The 13300-nt window shown below is 56.3% G+C and overlaps 2 protein-coding genes across 3 annotated transcripts in view; one reads left to right on the top strand and one right to left on the bottom strand.

The window, feature by feature from the left end:
- The window catches only part of LOC309613411 (cystatin-9-like), a 31481-nt gene that overhangs the window by 1319 nt on the left and 16862 nt on the right, over window positions 1-13300 (bottom strand). Inside the window, exon 2 of one of the 2 annotated variants that reach the window (XR_014235711.1) lies at window positions 955-1136. Coding sequence is in view for 1 of the 2 variants with exons in the window: in XM_082360193.1 (XP_082216319.1) it covers window positions 955-1200 (246 nt within the window). In the remaining variant the exon portion in view is untranslated. Of the gene's footprint in view, window positions 1-954; window positions 3650-13300 lie in introns of those variants that run through there. The other variant, XM_082360193.1, reaches the window with a different exon arrangement.
- LOC309612694 (cystatin-9-like) lies at window positions 4098-8204 on the top strand. The gene is made up of 3 exons (XM_082358706.1): window positions 4098-5100; window positions 6256-6366; window positions 7136-8204. The coding sequence occupies exons 1-3, from the start codon at window positions 4855-4857 to the stop codon at window positions 7226-7228; spliced, it is 450 nt and encodes a 149-aa protein (XP_082214832.1). The 5' UTR covers window positions 4098-4854; the 3' UTR covers window positions 7229-8204.

Below are 13300 nucleotides of genomic sequence, written 5' to 3'. Positions count from 1 at the left end.
CGCAGCCCTCCTGCCCCTTATGTAGCCAATAGAGTAGATCCACGCAGTGTAGGCAGGACAGGGACCTGAGGGGCGGGGTGCTGACTCTCCAACTTTGCTGGATAAATCAGTGCTGAGAAAGGGAGATTCCCCTCTGTGCCCCCTTGTCACCCCTTTCACCTGCCCTACAGCAAGACAAATGCCACGCAAAGCTACTGCTACACACACACAACCTCTCTCTCTCACACACACACACACATACTCACAAGCACACACAAGGACACACAAGCACACATAGGACCAGAAGTTCTTCTACCGCGGAGTGTTCTCAGTGTTCGTGTCGGCAGCACCGTGAAAATCACACCCCTGGTTGCATTCTGCAGGATTGCGTTGCTAGGGGAACATTTTAGGATTAAGAATGCCATCTGGGAAGAGTGTAAATCACACTCGGTCCACGTAGGTGGGGACCCAGAGGGAGCCCAGAACACGTGGAGTCAGAGGAGAGGCTGTGAGCGCCCAGAGGCTCCTCAGGACCAGGGGGCCCTGTGACTCCTGAGCCGCTCTCCCCCTCCCTCTGTGGGTGTCTCTGCGTATCTCTCTCTGTTTTTCTTAAATTAACCTATTTTAATGTTATTTCTTTGAAATCTATTCGAAATCTCTCTAATCCAATATTTTCTGTCTGGCTCTTTTTTAACTAAATAGCTTTATCCCCTCTTAGTCCATATTTGGTCATTCTTCATTAAACAAGGTCAGAAATGATGAAAACTGAAAATACACCTTTACATGAGAGTAGACTGACTGCAGTTTAAAATGTTCCCAAGTTATTTCTTTTATAAAAACTGAAACCAACCGAAGAGATTGTATTAATATTTCCCTCTATTTTACGGGCTATAAACGATGATCAAGATCCCTTGTTAACTCCCCTACCGCCGCTGGCCCCTCGTTAACAGCAACGGGGGAGGAGGTGGTACCTACCGGCTCCTTCCACGACCTCAGGATGCGCACCACCTTGTAGGCATTCCTGTCCTGGCTCCTCAGGTTGAATACGTGTAAGCCGTACTCCACGGTGGCAAGGAAGTAGTTCTTTGAGGCTCGCTGGTCATCATCATTCGCTTCCTCTTGGGAATCCCAGTCTTGAGTCACCAGGAGCTGGGGACCTAAGAGAAGCAGGAGCAGGGCCCAGGGCTGAGCCCACCTGCACGTCCACTGCCGGCAAGGCATGGCTGTGGGCACCCGGGCACCCAGGCTTCGCCCTTCCCCGCACCAGCTCCCACCCAGCCTCCCTGGGCATTGGGCCAGTTCATCTGCTCCGGGACATACTCCTGGCCCTGGTCCTCCCCTCTGGCGTCACACCCTTGTCCCTTCCCTCTTGTGACCCTGCCTCCTCCATCCAAAGCTGATAAAATTGCCTCCTGTTCAGGAAAGAGAAGCGAGACCCAGGCAGGGTGGGGGGAGAAGGACCAGCCTTGGAGGACGGACCCCCGCAGCTGAATCCCAGCCACATGCTTCCCTCAGCACCTCAGTGGGAGGGGAGGCTTATTTTTGTGCCCCAGATTCAGACAATGAATCAAGGTCACAGTTGCAAGTGATTTAAGTGGAAGGGGGTCCCTGGACACAGCAGTAGGTGAGGGTCAGTGAGACAAGGAGGGACAGAGCCAAAGAGGATGAGTGGCCCAGAGCCAGCTTTGTGGGTGATAGAAGGTGGCCTGCAGTGGCTGGGAAGGATTCCAAAACTCCTGCCTGAGAATCACAGGCCTGAACGCTGGGGGCCTTGGCTCCGTGCAGTGTAGGCTTCCCTAGGCTTCCACCTCCTTGGTGCTACTCCCTTGCTGTAGGCAGACCAGCCTCGTGACAGAGAGGTGAGGAAGGCAGGAGGTGCTGACAGCCGCCAGTGGCCACGGGCAAGGATGGTCCACGAGGGCTTCTGCCGTAGAGGGGAGGGTTTTTTTGTAAAAGTGGGCGTTGGCTTGGGAATCAAATGCCAGGGGAGGCAGAGACAGAGGAAGGAGCTTGGGGACGGGAAAGATGCCAGGTCATCAGCGCCTGGTCATTTTCTCCCGAACACAGCTGGGCACGGGTACTGCCTGTGGCCAAGCTCTGACAACGGGGTGAGGAGGCGGGTGAGGAAGTCACATCCAGGTCCATGACACCCCTATGTGCTCGCCAGGACAGCCACGTGCAGATCCCAGGAGGGATTTCAGCACCGTGATTATCAAAGGCCTCTGAGGTCGGCTGGGGAGGAGCCCCGGCAGGAGTAGGAGGGACACAGGCCTCAGGCAGGTGGGCGCCAGGAGCCCCGGACCTGAAGGACGCGTCCTTCCTCCTCCAGCTTGCCCACCTGGGTCACCCCGACGCCCTCCCCTCACTCACTGGAAACACGTGGGATGCCCCCTGCCCCACACAGCCTGGGCTCCCCCATGCTGGAGCTGCACCCACTGTCCTTTCTGGACCCCAGAAGCATGGGGTGTCCGACTCAGGTTCCCTCTCATGTTAAGACACGGGGGGCAGACTTGTCCCCGTTAACAAGACTTCCCCACCAAGTGTAGACACTGTAGAAGTCCCTTCTTGTTGTCTGATTCCCTCACCTCCGTCACTAGTCAAATAGCACCTAGGAGAATGTCCATGGCACTGGTCCAGCTCAGGATGGGATGGAGTGCTCAAGCTTCCATAGTAACGTGGCCTAGGTTATGGGCATAAGAGACATCATGCATCATGAGCTCTAATGCTCTAATGGATAAGGATAATGTGGTATGAATACAAAATGGAATATTACTCAGCCATAAAAAAGAATGCAGTTCTTCCAGTGCAGCAATGTGGGTGGACCTAGAGAATATTATGCTTAGAGAAATAAGTCAGACAGAGAAAGACAAATACTCTGTATCAACCTATATGTGGAACCCCCCAAAATAATACAAACAAATCTATAAGCAAAACAGAAACAGACTCACAGACATAGAAAACAAACTAGTGGTTACCAGTCAGGAGAAGCATGGGGAGGGGCAAATGAAGGGTAAGGGATTAAGAGAGGCAGAGTACTATGTATACAATAGATAAGCAACAAGGATGTATTATATAACACAGGGAAATATAGTCATTCCTTGCCATAACTTTGAGTGGAGTATATCTGTGAAAACCTGAATCACAATGTATATACACCTGTAAGTAATATAATATTTTAAAGCAAATGTAATTCAATAAAAAATACATAGAAAAAATTTTCACAGAAAAACTCCTTGTAATAGTTGTAATTAGAAAAACTTCAACAGTCAATTCTTAGGCATTGACTAAATACGAGAATGACTTTTGAGTGTTAGAAAGACACCAGCTGTGAGCGAGTCAGTGCAGGTGACAGGGGGACAGGCTGTCAGGGGCAAAGCCCCTCCTCTCCCTGACAAGCACAGTCTCTCACTGATGCTGGGCTTCTGGAAACCCACCTTTTTCTCTGTCCCCAGGCATGGTATTCTTACCCCTTCTCCGATCCACTGTGGCCACCAGAAACCATTCTCAGGCGCCCAGACCAGAGCCCACACAAGTGATTGATTTCTCATTGTGACTCTGCTGTGGCCACTCCTGGGGACCCTGAACTGTGCTACTCAACGTGTGGACCAGAGGCAGGGACAGCACCGTCCCCTGGGAACCGACTAAGAGGCACATTCTCCGGGCCTGCACAGACCTGCTGGGTCAGGATCCTGGGGGAGGGCAAGGCCCAGGGTCGGGGACATCCACAGGCCTCCGGGATATGCTGGGCCCCTCGGAACTGCTCCAGGTGCTGCGGACAGAGGCCAAAGGCCTGTTTCGGGGGCACAGAGGCAAAGTCTTGTCTGGAAAGAGTGTGTGTGTCATTGTCCCAGAGCTGGTTTGTGCCCCAGGAAGGGGAGGCTGTGACGATCTCTTCCTCGGACGCAGGCCCGGCACACAGGAGTTGTGTGCCCGCTGAGCTGTGGCCCCGAGGCGCCGAGACACTGGCGCCTCCTGCGGACTCAGCTCAGCCTCCTGAGCGCCTTGGCTTCCTCCCCTCTCTCTGCTTCCCCGTCACTCACTCTGCCTCCTCCGGCGACACCCCGACAAGGGGGCACCCGGGCCCAGGGTGTGTCAGTGGCCACCCTCCGGTCACACCTCTGGAGGGAGGGCGTGTCCGTCAGCCAGCCAGGCCCCAGGCTGAGAACTCGGGGCGGAGGGGTTGTGTCACGGGAGACGCAGGGATTTGGCGGGAAGCTCCTGCTTCTAGGACCTGCAAGTCCTCTCCCCTGGCACCCGCCCAGGGGCCTGGGCGCCTGTGTTCCAGACCTCGAGGGGACTGGGGGCCACGGGGGATGAGGACACACCTGCACTTGTCAAGACCTCGGCCCTCTGCTGCTTTCTTAGCGTGAATACGCTTCACCTCTGGGCAGGCCGCCGTCTGTCACCCGCAAAGTTGGCTCTGGGCCACTCATCCTCTTTGGCTCTGTCCCTCCTCTTCTCGCTGACCCTCACCTACTGCTGTGTCCAGAGACCCCCTTCCAATTCAACCCTTTGCAATTGTGTCCTTGATTCAGCGTCTGAAACTGGGACACAAAACTCAGCCTCCCCTCCCACTGAGGTGCCGAGCGGGTTGTATGGCTGGGCTTCAGCTGCGGGGGTCCCTCCTCCACGGCTGGTCCTTCTCCACCCACCCTGCCTGGGTCTTGCTTCTCCTTCCTGAACAGGAGACAATTTTATCAGCTTTGGATGGAGGAGGCAGGGTCACAAGAGGGAAGGGACAGGGTGTGACGCCAGAGGGGAGGACCAGGGCCAGGAGTATGTCCCGGAGCAGATGAACTGGCCCAATGCCCAGGGAGGCTGGGTGGGAGCCGGCGCAGGGAAGGGCGAAGCCTGGGTGTCCGGGCGCCCACAGCCATGCTGTGTCAGCAGTGGAGGTGCAGGTGGGCTCAGCCCTGCGCCCTGCTCCTGCTTCTCTTAGGTCCCCAGCTCCTGGTGACTCATGGCTGGCAACCCCAAGGGGAAGGGAATGGTGAAGACCAAGCAACCTTGGAGCTTTACTTCCCTGCCACCGTGGAGTACGCCGTACACGTATTCAACCAGAGGAGCCAGGACAGGAATGCCTACAAGGTGGTGCGCATCCTGAGGTCGTGGAAGGAGCCGGTAGGTACCACATCCTCCCCCCTCCCCCACTGGCCCACACCTGGTGTTAATGAGGGTCGGGAGGGGGGGTGTCATCAAGGGATCTCTATCACCATTTGAAACCCATAATATAGAGGCATAAACTCTATTTGGTTAGTTTCAGGTTTTCTAAAAACAATAACTTGGGAATTTTTAAAACTGTCAATCTACTCACATATAAGGTGTGTTTTTAGTTTTTGTCATTTTTGACCTTGTTTAATGAAGAATGACCAAATATGGACTAAGAGGAGATGAAACTATTTAGTAAAAAAAAGAGCCAGACAGAAAATACTGGATTAGAGAGATTTAGAAAAGATTTCATGGAAATAACATTAAAATAGGTTAATTTAGGAAAAACAGAGAGAGAGAGATACACAGAGACACTCACAGAGGGAGGGGGAGAGCGGCTCGGGAGTCACAGGCCCCCCTGGTCCTGAGGAGCCCCTGGGCACTCACAGCCTCTCCTCTGACTCCACGTGTTCTGGGCTCCCTCTGGGTCCCCACCTACATGGACCGAGTGTGATTTACACTCTTCCCAGATGGCATTCTTAATCCTAAAATGTTCCCCTAGCAACGCAACCAGGAGTGCGATTTTCATGTGGGCTGCAGACCCAAACCCCGAGAACATTCTGCAGGAGGAGCACTTCTGGTCCTGTGTGTGCGCGTGTGTGGTTGTGTATGTGTGCTTTGTCTGAGTGCTTGTGTGTGGTGGGGCGCTGGGGCGTCACTCCCTGTGCACCTCTGGATGGAGTGATAGAAGGAAGGCAGAGGGCCCTCCACGCTGCTGGGCTTCACTCCGTGGGCACTGGAGCTGGTCCTGGCTGGTCCTGCTGCCCTGCGCCCTCCAGCTGGGCCTCTGTCTATGGTCTTTGGCCTGGAGTCCAAGACTGACTCTGGGTGTTGGGAATAAAGGCCGGGGTGGAGCCAGAAGACACTGCAAGGCTGAAGGACCAGGGAGTGGAGAAGAGGACAGAGACCTTCAGAGCTCACTTAGTGAGAAGGGGTGATGTTTCATAGAACCATTGTCCCAATCCTGTGAGTGTGCCTGTGTGCTTGTGTTCTCGTGTGTGTGTGTGAATGTGTGTGTGTGTGGGAGGGGCAGGGAATGCGTCCACTTCAAGGTCTGTACGAACGCAGGCAAATGGCATCGTGTTCTCCACGGAGCTGCAGCTCGGCCGAACCAGGTGTGGGAAATTTGACGAAGACATTGACAACTGTCCATTTCAAGCAAGTCCAGACGGGAACAATGTAAGACACGCGACGGTGGCCCTCAGGTTACACGGCCGTGGACGCTGCCTCAGAGCAGGGGGTGTGGGGAGTGATGACAATGCCATTCCAAGGGACACGGAGGGGGCATTTGCAGGACAGAACCCAGCCAGGCAGGCCAGCCCCGGGTCACTTGTGTGTCCCTGGCCTGTCTGCTCACTGGCCCCATTCTAGCCGCTGCACCCCAGGTCACACTGGGGTCGGATTGCTCCTGACCACTTGGGTCCAGGTCACCTGGGCCAGAGACGGGAATGTCCCCTCCCTGGTGTTCACCCACCTCCCTTCCTTGCCTTCAGGAGAAGTGCGGGGTGGGGGGCAACATCACCTTGGCTGAGTAGCCCCCTCTTGGGTCCCCCTGCCACTGACCCAGAGCCCGAGGGGTGGAGGCTGAGGAGCCCCACTGCCCTCCCTCCCAGGCCCTGCCCTGGTGATAAGGGGGGTGAGCCCCACCCCGGGACAAACCCGAGTTGGATCAGAGGCCCTGCTGGGACACTGGGGGCATGGGTCACACTGGGACATCCTGGGGGAGGGGTCCCTGGAGACCACAGAGCTGGAGAGGGGAGAATGACCCAGGTGCCTCTGGGGTCAGGAGAGAGTCCCAGGTCGGGAACATCCAGGACTGAGGGCCAGAGCCTGTACCCTCAGCTGCCCACCCCAGGAAGGCAAGGTTGGGTGGATGCGGCTTTAGAGCTGGAGCCACACGCTTCCCAAGGCCCCTCCCCCCACTCTGTCCCTGTGCTTTGTCCCGCAGACCATCACCTGCTTCTTTACAATCGACACTGAACCCTGGAGAACAAAGTTTCAACTCTTGAACAACACCTGCTCGGAAGGCTCCCCTGACTGAGACCACGTACTAGCCTGGGCTCCGCTGTCCTCCTCCTGGGCACCAGTGACGCCCTGTCGTGGCCCTTCAGTGGCTGAGCAGCTCTGGTTCTGTCCTCTGTATGAGCAGGTGTCTGGGTGTCACATCCGGGCAATGTGGACATTCCTCCCTGTCCATTTCCTCCCGTAGAATTGGTCATTAAACGTCAGCATTGCAAGCAGCTTTGTGCAGCCTGGTTCCAGAGGTTGGGTGCTGGGCAGCTGAGGCCGTCCTGCCAGCAGGGCAGCCGGCTGGGCCCAGGGGGTGGGTCTCTCCCCCGTGGACACCTGAGCCAGCCGCAGGTGGCACAAGCTAGGAGCACGGGTGCGTCTGAGCTGTGTCTCTGGGCTCAAGGGATGACCGTCGTCCTCAGAGGGGCATCAGTACAGCCTGGCAGGGAACCCTCTGTGCAGGATGGACCCAGACAGGGCCTCAGGCCCCTCAGCACCTGCCCTGGGGTCTTGCTCACACACACCCACTGGTCCAGGATGTTCGAGGCAGGGCAGAATGTAGGAGGGGCTCCAGCCTCCACTCAAGGTGGGCCCACCCACCAGAAGCTGCAGTGTCTCCTGGAGCCTCTTAGAAACATGCAGCCCCAGGGTCTCTGGACTTTTGGATAGGGAGGCTGCATTTTCTCTAAACCCAGGGACCACCAGGTTATCAAAGTTGAGAGGTGCTGGTGATGCCAATGATATGGAGACCCTGCGCAGATCTCCCAGAACAGGGCTGGGCAGATGTATCCGTCATGGGAGAAGCAGGAGCAGGGCCCAGGGCTGAGCCCACCTGCACCTCCACTGCTGACACAGCATGGCTGTGGGCACCCGGGCACCCAGGTTTCGCCCTTCCCCGCACCAGCTCCCACCCAGCCTCCCTGGGCATTGGGCCAGTTCATCTGCTCCGGGACATACTCCTGGCCCTGGTCCTCCCCTCTGGCGTCACACCCTGTCCCTTCCCTCTTGTGACCTTGACTCCTCCATCCAAAGCTGATAAAATTGTCTCCTGTTCATGAAAGAGAAGCGAGACCCAGGCAGGGTGGGTCGGGAAGGACCAGCGGTGGAGGAGGGACCCCTGCAGCTGAGGCCCAGCCATACACCCCCCTCGGCACCTCAGTGGGAGGGGAGGCTTATTTTTGTCCCAGTTTCGGGCGCTGAATCAAGGACACAGTTGCAAGGGGTTGAATTGGAAGGGGGTCTCTGGACACAGCAGTAGGTGAGGGTCAGTGAGAAGAGGAGGGACAGAGCCAAAGAGGATGAGTGGCCCAGAGCCAGCTTTGTGGGTGACAGAAGGCGGCCTGCCCAGAGGTGAAGCGTATTCACGCTAAGAAAGCAGCAGAGGGCCGAGGTCTTGACAAGTGCAGGTGTGTCCTTGTCCCCCGTGGCCCCCAGCCCCCTCGAGGTCTGGAACACAGGGGCCCAGGCCCCTGGGCGGGTGCCAGGGGAGAGGACTTGCAGGTCCCAGAAGCAGGAGCTTCCCGCCAAATCCCTGCGTCTCCCGTGACACAACCCCTCCGCCCCGAGTTCTCAGCCTGGGGCCTGGCTGGCTGACGGACACGCCCTCCCTCCAGAGGTGTGACCGGAGGGTGGCCACTGACACACCCTGGGCCCCGGGTGCCCCCTTGTCGGGGTGTCGCCGGAGGAGGCAGAGTGAGTGACGGGGAAGCAGAGAGAGGGGAGGAAGCCAAGGCGCTCAGGAGGCTGAGCTGAGTCCGCAGGAGGCGCCAGTGTCTCGGTGCCTCGGGGCCACAGCTCAGCGGGCACACAACTCCTGTGTGCCGGGTCTGCGTCCGAGGAAGAGATCGTCACAGCCTCCCCTTCCTGGGGCACAAACCAGCTCTGGGACAATGACACACACACTCTTTCCAGACAAGACTTTGCCTCTGTGCCCCCGAAACAGGCCTTTAGGCTCCGTCCGCAGCACCTGGAGCAGTTCCGAGGGTCCCAGCACCCCCGGAGGCCTGTGGATGTCCCCGACCCTGGGCCTTGCCGTCCCCCAGGATCCTGACCCAGCAGGTCTGTGCAGGCCCGGAGAATGTGCCTCTTAGTCGGTTCCCAGGGGACGGTGCTGTCCCTGCCTCTGGTCCACACGTTGAGTAGCACAGTTCAGGGTCCCTGGGAGTGGCCACAGCAGAGTCACAATGAGATGTCAGTCACTTGTGTGGGCTGGGGGCTGGGGGCTTGAGAATGGTTTCTGGTGGCCACTCTGGATCAGAGAAAGAGTAAGAATACCATGCCTGGGGACAGAGAAAAAGGTGGGTTTCCAGAAGCCAGGCATCAGTGAGCATATGGTACCTATGGGGGTAGAGAAGGGGCTTTGACCCTGACTTTCTGTCCCCCCCTCACCCCCGCCCCACACTGACTTGCTTAGAGCTGCTGTCTTCCCGGGAGCGGGAGCTCTGAACCCTGCCCAGGCCTCCCCTCCTCGGGGTGCCCAGGTGCACGAGACCAGCTTACATCTCATCCTCCCCTCCTTCCTCCCTGAGATCTTGGCCTGGCCCTCGGCAGTGAAAGCTCAGAGTCCTAACCCCTGGACTGCCAGGGAATTCCCTGTGATTTTTTTTTTTTTTTCAAGCAGTTTCCATGGTCACTGTTCCCTGGTGTCCAAGCACAGGACTCAGTCCTGGCTGGAAGATGTCATTTTGCCATTTGGTGTTTGCAACAAAGAAGCAAGGCAATATGATCAGGTGTGAGAAGCAGCCAGATGTGCAGGAAAACCTGAAAGAGGTTGTGTCTCTGGACTACCATTCAACCTCGAAACAGAAGGACGTTGCATTAATGTGGATGGACCAGGGGGAAATTTTAGTGACAGAAGCCAGACAGAGGACAAAACATTGCTTGATTCCACTGTCATGAGGACTCCAAAGTACTCAAAGTCACAGAAGCGGAAAGTGGAATGCTGGTTCCCAGGGCTGGAAGGAGGCAACTGGAGGGGATGTTGGTCAGAGGATATAAATTTTACTTTCAAGATGGACAATTTCTGGATGTGTACTCTACGACACAGGGCCTGGAGCTGACACTGCCGTGGACTTGCACCTGGGCTGAAAGGTCAGATGTTGAATGACTGCTCTCAACACCAGAAAAGAAAAACATTAAATAAAAACGTGAAGGTGATCGTGTATAGCCTGGACAGTGGGAGCTTTCTCACATGGATCCCAACCTCCAAACTCTTAAGTGTAGACATTGGATATGTGCAGCTTTTGTCTGTCAGTCATATTTTCCATAAAGTGATGTAACCAGAAAAATCCACAACAGGTTGTCCCTTTTCTCAGATGGCTGTAAGTTCACTAAAACTAAAAAGGAAACGGAAGTGACATGGCTTTTTTTGCCGGAGAATGAATGTGCAGGTGTAGGGGTGGGATGAGGTGATCAGCAATTGTAGGCACGTCTCAGTGGATTTTCGGGGCGAACAGGCTGTGGAGACGTGAGTGAGTAGAGTTCTGACACACCTGGATGGATAGCAAGTATCCCGACAGAGGCCAGCAATGCCCACAGTGGCCACTCACACTTTGTCACCAGAGGAGCCTGAAAAACACGGGTCTGTCCTGTGCATGTCCTGAGGGCAAGCAGCCCTGTGCATTCAAAGCGGGTGTCCACACACACTCTCATATGAGGGACAGTGTAGACCCCTGTGCACAGCATCCCTCCTCTCGGTGCAGCCCAGGAGAGGACGGGGTGGCCACAGCCAGCCCGGGACACAGCACGTGGACACAGCTGGCCCTTACAAATGTGTACAGAGCCCCCGAGTCCTTGGTGGTCTGGTGGTCTCCCTTCCCAGACTGAGAGCTATGGGCACATCCAGACAAGAGCCCAGGGAAGAAGGGTTGAATGTGGGCCTTAGGCTGGGAGGCCCTGAGACGTGGGCACAGACAGAGCCGGGGCCCAGGAAACCCAGAAGGTGTGCAATCCCGGCTGGGGGCCCTCTGCCTGGCCCTGCCTCTACCTGGGATTGGGCTACCTTTGCTCTCAAGACTCCTACTCATCCCTCAGGGCCCAGGCCAAGTGTCACCTCTTTTCCAAAGCTGTCCTGACTCCCATTGGAAGAACTCTGTCTCCCTGGACCGGGTCATGGGCACCAGTTGGCCTGTCTCCCGGGGGAGGGAGGGCTTCTGTCATGCCCATGTTCGTGCTGCTGGCACCAAGCACTCCCTGGGCGTCTCACAGGGAGTTCTCCAGAAGTACTCACTGAAATGGGCCTGATTCCGTGAAGCCCAGCTGTGTGTGCTGGAAGCATCCCTTTCAAGGATCAGAGAGTGTGGGCCATGGCCAGGACCAACCACCAGCCCTTCTCTGGGGAGCTGGGGTGAGCAGTCGGTCATCTCTACACAGGACACACGATGATCCTCCTGGACAACGCCCCCAGACTCACAGCTCAAAGCCATCCTTCCGGGGGGTCTGGTGCCCTGAACTCACTGCCCAGACTGACCGGCCCCTCCTGTCTGTGCCTCCTTGCCCAGGATCGCATGCTTGGCTTCCAGACCGCCTCCTGCTTGACACTCCCCTCGGGGCCCCACCCAATTAGCCCAACATCCCCCAGGCTCCCCAGGAGCTGGGAAACAAGGATGTGCCTAGGGTCCACGTGGTCAGAGGAAGAAATGGGCAGAGAGAACCCCAGGACGGAGCTGCGTGACCACCGTCTGCCAGAGGAATTGAGACAGGCTGGGACCTGGGACCCTTTGCTGCAGTTCTACGATGATTGCACCGGGACACACCTCTCCTCCAGCAACAAAATACAAAGAAACTGTATGGGACTAAAAATAACTGCATGCATGCAGTTAGGGCAAATTCTGGACAAAAGAGACCAAAAAACCCAACTGCCACTTTTGAAGAGCCCAGAGCACAAGCAGCGTACTGCGCATGCCCCCTGCACACACCACCACCTAAGGGGTGGGCAGACCACCTGAGCCACACCTCCAGCCCGACCCCTGGACACACCCCTACCCTCACGCCATATAAGGAACAAGCTCGCCCCTCTCAGGGAGCGAGCAAGCAAGGGAACCTGTTGTTTGTTCTCCCTCCTCCTTGCTGCAGCAGGGGCCCCAGTAAAGCCTTGCCTGAATTTCTTGTCTGGACTCGGATCAATTTCTATTGATTGGGGAAGGCCAAGAACCCTGACTGGCATTAGATTTATGGTGCCCAACATGGGGCACTTGTCCCCTTCTGGGGAGAGGATCTGGACACCTCCAGGACCAGTGAATTCAGCTTCCCCATGGGTGACAAGTGGCCACCTGAACCTCCTGTTTCAGCATCACCACGTTTGATAAGTCTGCCTTCCTGACTCCTGGGGGCCTCAGTACCCTCATTCAGGCAACGCTTTTGCCCTCCCCTTTGTCCCTTTCCCTCTCCTGAAATCTCTCTGCTTCTCTCTCTGTCCTGTCCTTCCGAGAGAGTGGACGTCAGGCAGCTACAGCATCACTCCTCTCAGGTTGTGAGACCTGCTCCCTCTGGCCGGCAGCGGCTCACCTTCACGGGTGACAGGCAGAGGTGGGAGAGGCTCGCCTCACACCGTGCAGACCCTGGTCCAGCGGGCTCTTCCTGATGGGAGACTTATGAGAGTGATAGAGGTTCAAACTTCATATCGTGGAGTGGCTGGAAGTCCTATCATCCCAGTATTCTCACCTTTATTTTCCTGCTGTCTATTTCTCTTTTTCAGTCTTTTCTGTCCCTTCTCCCTTTACCTCTCCCTTGATCCTTATACATTCACTCCCATCTCCTTTATCCTGAAAACTTCTTGTGTCTTTAGGTTTTTGTCATTGGTATCTCTGTTTTATGTAGTTTTTTTATCGACCAGGGCTCTTGGCCTCCTTAATCAATAGAAATTGATCAGAGGGCAGACAAGAAATTCAGGCAAGGCTTTACTGGGGCCCCTGCTGCAGCAGAGGGGAGGGAGAGCAAACTACAGGTTGCCTTGCTTGCCACTCCCCAAGGGGGCGAGGGTCAAGCTTGTTCCTTAAATGGGGTAAGGGTAGGGGTGTGTCCAGGGGTCGGGCTGGAGGGGTGGCTCAGGGTGGTTTGCCCACCCCTTAGGTGGTGGTGTGTGCGGGGGGCATGCGCAGTACCC

The sequence above is a fragment of the Balaenoptera borealis genome (genome assembly GCF_965194805.1).
Source record: "Balaenoptera borealis genome assembly, chromosome: 16".
In the NCBI taxonomy this organism is placed as follows: Eukaryota; Metazoa; Chordata; class Mammalia; order Artiodactyla; family Balaenopteridae; genus Balaenoptera; species Balaenoptera borealis.
The sequence above is the reverse complement of the archived record's forward strand: the minus strand, read 5'-3'. Positions and strand labels throughout refer to the sequence as shown.

Bases quoted from the DNA above. Each gene is read 5' to 3' on its own strand.
- LOC309612694 (XM_082358706.1), top strand. From the start codon at position 4,855: ATGCTGTGTCAGCAGTGGAGGTGCAGGTGGGCTCAGCCCTGCGCCCTG. The intron at 5,101-6,255 runs GTAGGTACCACA...GTACGAACGCAG, and splicing joins TGAGGTCGTGGAAGGAGCCG to GCAAATGGCATCGTGTTCTC. The intron at 6,367-7,135 runs GTAAGACACGCG...TTTGTCCCGCAG, and splicing joins CAAGTCCAGACGGGAACAAT to ACCATCACCTGCTTCTTTAC.